This window comes from Triticum dicoccoides, chromosome 3A (genome assembly GCF_002162155.2).
Source record: "Triticum dicoccoides isolate Atlit2015 ecotype Zavitan chromosome 3A, WEW_v2.0, whole genome shotgun sequence".
NCBI classification, from domain to species: Eukaryota; Viridiplantae; Streptophyta; class Magnoliopsida; order Poales; family Poaceae; genus Triticum; species Triticum dicoccoides.
Window position 1 is genome coordinate 84,994,176 of NC_041384.1, and position 6,123 is coordinate 85,000,298.

The 6,123-nt window shown below is 50.6% G+C and overlaps 1 protein-coding gene across 1 annotated transcript; it reads left to right on the forward strand.

Annotated features, from left to right (window-relative positions):
* Positions 1-33: 33 nt before the first annotated feature.
* On the forward strand, positions 34-1,420 carry LOC119271999 (glycine-rich cell wall structural protein 1-like). The gene is made up of 2 exons (XM_037553611.1): positions 34-906; positions 1,129-1,420. Exon 1 carries the CDS (start codon positions 34-36, stop codon positions 886-888), a length of 855 nt encoding a protein of 284 aa, XP_037409508.1. The 3' UTR covers positions 889-906; positions 1,129-1,420.
* The last annotated feature ends 4,703 nt before the right edge of the window (positions 1,421-6,123 follow it).

Genomic DNA, 6,123 nt, shown 5'->3' on the forward strand with positions numbered 1-6,123 from the left:
GGTGGCGGAAGCGGTGGAGGCTTTGGTGGCAGTATGGGTGGTGGTTCCGGCGGAGGCATAGGTGGCGGGAGCGGTGGAGGCTTTGGTAGCGGCGGCGGTATGGGTGGTGGTTCCGGGGGAGGCATAGGCGATGACAACGGTGGAGGCCTTGGAGGTGGCAACGGTGTAGGTGGAGGGAAGGGCGGTGGTTTTGGAGGTGGCGGTGGAAGCGGTGGTGGATTTGGTGTTGGAGCCGGATCTGGTGCTGGAATGGGAGGCGGCTTTGGAGGCGGTGGAGGAAAAGGCGGTGGTTTTGGAGGTGGCAGTGGTGGTGGATTTGGTGCTGGAGCAGGTTCTGGTGTTGGAATGGGTGGCGGCTTCGGAGGCGGTGGTGGTGCAGGTAGTGGTTTTGGAGGCGGCCTCGGAGCTGGCAGTGGTATAGGTGGCGGTTTTGGAGGTGGAGGTGGCGTAGGAGGTGGCTTTGGAGCCGGCGGAGGTGCAGGAGGCGGCTTTGGAAGTGGTGGTGGTGCGGGTGCAGGCATGGGAGCTGGTGTCGGAGGTGGCATCGGTGCTGGCAGTGGTAGCGGTATTGGTGGAGGTAGTGGATTGGGCAAGGGCGTTGGTGCTGGAGGCGGCATCGGAGCTGGCAGTGGCAGCGGTGTTGGTGTAGGTAGTGGATTGGGCAAGGGTGTTGATGCTGGAGGAGGGATTGAAGTCGGCGGAGGTGCTGGAGCCGGAAAGGGCCTTGCCACTAGAGGCGGTCTTGGAGCTGGCCGTGGCACTAGTGGAGATGGTAGAATGGGCCACAATGTTGGTGCTAAAGTTGGCGGTGGCGAGAGAAAACGTGGCGGAGAACACCACGGTAAAAGCAATAATGGCAGGAAAAAGAAGCAAGGGTGTTTAAACTGAGTTGTTGGTGACGTATTTGTAAGTACACTTTATTACAATTGTGTTATGCGTTGCTCAACTCCTTCCCTGTAATTTAAACTACTTATATGATTTAATTTTGGGAAGCTACTTATTTGATTGGTTATTATTAAAAGGGAGCCAATTCACAATATCCAATAAAAATTTCTTTTAACAATTTGTCAATCAAGTTCTAAATGTATGATATTTCTATATCGTATGAGAAATTGTTATTTTAACCAGGTTAGTGCATCTCCAATGATGGCCCACAAATTTGCTTCGACATCCATATCCGCGGACAGGATGGACCAGACCGCGGCACGGATGCAGGAGGCGGCCATCTAACGATGCCTGCATACATTTCAAGTCGGGTTTCAACTAATGGGACGAAATTCATGCAAACACGACGGATTTCATCAAAGTTAGGATAAAAAATAACATAATTGTTCATACATAGCATGCAAAAAAGTCTACTACAACAATAATTCAAATTCAACGAGATTAACTGGATGTTCAACAAGTTCTTCGCAAACGGATCATGTCGTCCCACACATACTGCCCCTTCAGCTTCATTCAACAATGTATGTGCGTAAATTTCCGTCTCTCTAGCCTATGGTACATCACTTCAGCGTGTACGGGCTACACAATGTGTATATCAATATTGAATGAATGAATGAATCAATCAACAAGTTGAGCAAGAAGAAGCAAAACTTCTGATCTCCTTGGATGTTGCTGCGCAATGACCACCTTGCCTCCAGCATATCAACAGCATCACAAAACTTGGCGACGGTGGTTTGGATGGCATACCATCGATACGATAATGACTTCACATTGCGATCATGGATGATGTGCATGTTGTTGGGCGTAACGTGTTTTCGCGCGTGAAATGAATCATGCACGCGCTGCCAGAACGGCCCCCTCTGCTCCTGCCTATGAAATCTGCATATACGACCAACCACACATCGCAAAACAACTCGTCCTCCACGGCCGAGTAACCCGCCATCCTTTGTACTCTAAAAAAGTGACACTGCATTCGAAAATAAGCCCATTGGCATTTGATGGGACACCTACCGGGTGTGGTGTTCGCCATGGTCGACGTCGACCAGGGGGGAGGGAGTGTACCTGGCTACGAACATGTCCTGGGTGGACAACGCCATCGTAAAGGTGAGCGGGTGCTGAAGGAAATATGCCCTAGAGGCAATAATAAAGTTGTTATTTATATTTTCTTATATCATGATAAATTTTTATTATTCATGCTAGAATTGTATTAACCGGAAACTTAGTACATGTGTGAATACATAGACAAACAGAGTGTCCCTAGTATGCCTCTACTTGACTAGCTCGTTAAATCAAAGATGGTTAAGTTTCCTAACCATAGACATGTGTTGTCATTTGATGAACGGGATCACATCATTAGAGAATAATATGATGGACAAGACCCATCCGTTAGTTTAGCATAATGATCATTTAGTTTTATTGCTATTGCTTTCTTCATGACTTATACATGTTCCTCTGACTATGAGATTATGCAACTCCCGAATACCGGAGGACACTGTCGGTGTCAAAACCGGCGGATCTCGGGTAGGGGGTCCCGAACTGTGCGTCTAGGCCGGATGGTAACAGGAGGCAGGGGACACAATGTTTTACCCAGGTTCGGGCCCTCTTGATGGAGGTAAAACCCTACGTCCTACTTGATTAATATTGATGATATGGGTAGTACAAGAGTAGATCTACCACGAGATCAGAGAGGCTAAACCCTAGAAGCTAGCCTATGGTATGATTGTATGTTCGTCCTATGGACTAAAACCCTCCGGTTTATATAGACACCGAAGAGGGCTAGGGTTACACAGAGTCGGTTACAATGGGAGGAGATCTACATATCCGTATTTCCAAGCTTGCCTTCCACGCCAAGGAAAGTCCCATCCGGACACGGGACGAAGTCTTCAATCTTGTATCTTCATAGTCTAAGAGTCCGGCCAAAGGTTATAATCCGGCTATCCAGACACCCCCTAATCTAGGACTCCCTCAGTAGCCCCTGAACCAGGCTTCAATGATGACGAGTCCGGCGCGCAGATTGTCTTTGGCATTGCAAGGCGGGTTCCTCCTCCGAATACTTCATAGAAGATTTTGAACACAAGGATAGTGTCCGGCTCTATAAGTTCCACATACTGTCGTAGAGAAAATAACATTTACACAAATCTTAATCCGCTGACACGTTTTGACAACATGACATTATGCCATGGCCCGGTGCTTATTCGAACCGTTTTTCTTCAACCAGCTCCACACATAACGCGAGGCGGTTTATTGACACGTCTTGTCAAAGCAGAGATCGTGTTCCCCCAATTACGGGATTCTCATTAATACGATCATGGGTAACCCAACCGTGTCTAGGACTCCTAGATTATAGGCAAGTCCCAAACGACTATGGAGAGGACGCTTGATATTCACCCTCTTTATAAAGGGACAAGGCTTTTACTTTTTTCCCTCCCGTGTTCAATCGAATCCTTCCTCCGCCTCGAGTGCTAACACCCAAAGCCCAGGTCAGGTGCTCCGGATCTTCAACCATGTCCGGATCTAGCCTTCAAGGCCGATGGATGCCCTCCTCCATTACAGAAGAAGACATCAAGAAGTTGAGGGAGGCCAGATACCTGACCGCCGAGGTTTCGCATCGGCTGCCTGCCCGAGGGCAGGTCGTCCCTACTCCCGAACCCAACGAGAACGTCGTGTTCGTCTCCCACTTCCTCCGAGGCCTAGGCCTCACTCTGGATCCCTTCGTCAAGGGTTTGATGTTCTATTACGGGCTAGATTTCCATGATCTAGATCCGGACTCCTTTCTCCACATCTCGACATTTATTGTCGTGTGTGAGGCCTTCCTCCGCATTACCCCTCACTTCGGCCTGTGGCTCAAGACCTTTGAAGTGAAGCCGAAGATGATCGAGGGGCAACATGCAGCGTGCGGAGGCGCGTCAATAAGCAAGATGGTAGGAGCTCCATGGCCGAAAGGTTCCCTTCCAGAGGTGTCCGGATTATGGCAACAGGAGTGGTTTTACATCACGGCTCCCAGAAGTGCCAAGTGGGCGGCTGCCCCTGCTTTCCGCTCGGGCCCCCCACTACAACTGATGTCATGGATTAGCAGAGGACTGAGCTGGGGTCCAGCCAAGGACGTGCCTATACTGCAAAGCCGCATTCAAGATCTCTTCGAGGGAGATTTTAATTTGGTTGTGGTAGTGCAAGTTATGCTGGTTCGTCGAGTCTAGCCCTGCAAACGCCGGCCCCTTCGCTTGTGGGAGTTTAACCCAGAAGGACCGCGTGCCATTCAAAGCTTCCTCAGCCTGACGCACGAGATGTACAAGTCATTCTTCGGACCTCAAATAGAGTGTCCGAATACTACCGAGGACGTGGGCCTGAGCAGTAACCACACCGCCGAGCAAGTAAGTAATCCTCTAGCCGAACACACCGTCCTTTATTCATCATGAAGTTATTTCTGAGAGATCGCTCTTTGACCAGGACTGGCTAACAAAGGCGAAGATGATTCGGTGTTCGGCCCCCCTCCCTAAGGGTTTGGAAAATCCGGTATTGGAAAATATGCTCGAGCTCACACCTTGCCTAGAGCCCTCGAAGGAAGATACAGGGGGGAATAATATGGGCGGAAGCGGGCCCCCATCGCTGCCAGTTCCAACCAAGGGAATGAGCGCCTCCATAAAGGAGGATAACCGGGGGAGGAAGAGGACTGCTTCCGAGGATCCGGAAGCCGAGGCCTCCAAACGAGAGAAGAAGTCTCCAACAGAGGGTCCTGCCTCAGGGGGGTGCTCTTGCCGCACAAAGTCCGCGGGGGGATCAGCCCTCCAACGAGTCGTAAGTGATCCAAAAAAATACTTTAATAGTAAAGGTATACTATCTTTCTTCTGAGAAAATAACCGCCGCATATATCTTGCAGTTCGGGTCTTAGCCCTTCTCAGCTGAGCTCGTCTTCGGGGGATCTTCTTCCGGAGATGATGGAGAGTGAAACACCTCCCCCGAACTCCTCCGCTCAAGAAGCGGGCGACCCCGAAGTGTCGTCATGGAGGGCCTCTCCGGATCCGGTGAGGCTAGAAGATAATCCCATAGTCCCCCGAAGTCCCCAGCGTCCGGCTCTCAAAGAGAGCAAACAAAAGAGTCCGTCACCGTCTGGTATGCGGTCGAACATTCTGACGGAGCTGTTGGGGCGAGCGGCCATCTCAGAAGAACACCGTACGCTGATGGGTACGGTGATGGAAAGAATTTCGTCCACCGAAAGCGGATTACATGAAGCCTTTATGAGTCTACTGACAGACTTTGAGGTACATGAAATAATATTTGATAGTACCGCACATGTTAGGTGTGCCCTGTGTAGATAGTAGCCCCTGAGACTCTGGTTGTCGTCGAGAACGGCGGCAAACAGAGGATCATAGTCCCAGGCAATAACCAGACTGCCTTTATGTGCAGGTGGTGGAAGCTCCGGTGGCTAGCCGGATTAGTGAGTTTGCCGAATTAAAGCGGCAACTGGATGCGGCAGACACCGACATCGAGCTTGTTAACAAGCGGCTTGACGAATCACAGGGTAAGTAATGTTTTCTGGCGAATGTCACATAATAAGAGCAGCATGATGCCAGTATCTTTAATATGTTGTGGCTGCAGACGGAGCTGCCATCGTGGAGACCCTTCGGGCGGAACTCGCCCGAGCCAAGGAACAAGCGAGGGTTAGTAATGCAGCTGCTTTGAAGGCGGCCGAAGAGTTAAGAGCCGAGAAGGCTGCCCATTGCGAAAGCAAAGAAAAGATGGCCAAGATGGCCGTAGAATTAAAAGGCACTGCCGACCATTGCCAGTTCCTTGAAGAAGAGAACCGAGTGAAGGCAGCGGACCTTGAGAACGCCACTATGGCGACCAAAGACAGTCGCTCTGCTATGAGGGCGAAGAAGGAGGAGCTGCGCAAAGCCGGGGATATTGCGGCTGGGAAGCCCTTTCTGCTGTGGAGGAAGTTCGGAGATCCGCGGTATGCCCCTCTGGATCGGCTGTGGAGTTCGGCAGACGCATATATGGACTTGGCGGCGAGCGCTGTCGATGCGGTCAAATACTTCCAAGATCAATCAGATCATGAAGTGGACAAGCTATTCTGGTCGCAATTCAATGTTCCAGAGCGTCCGCTTCCCTTGACCGATCAGCTAGCCGAATGGGCCGAACTTAATAGGTTGTCCGGACTCGCCATGAGGTCTGTTGTAG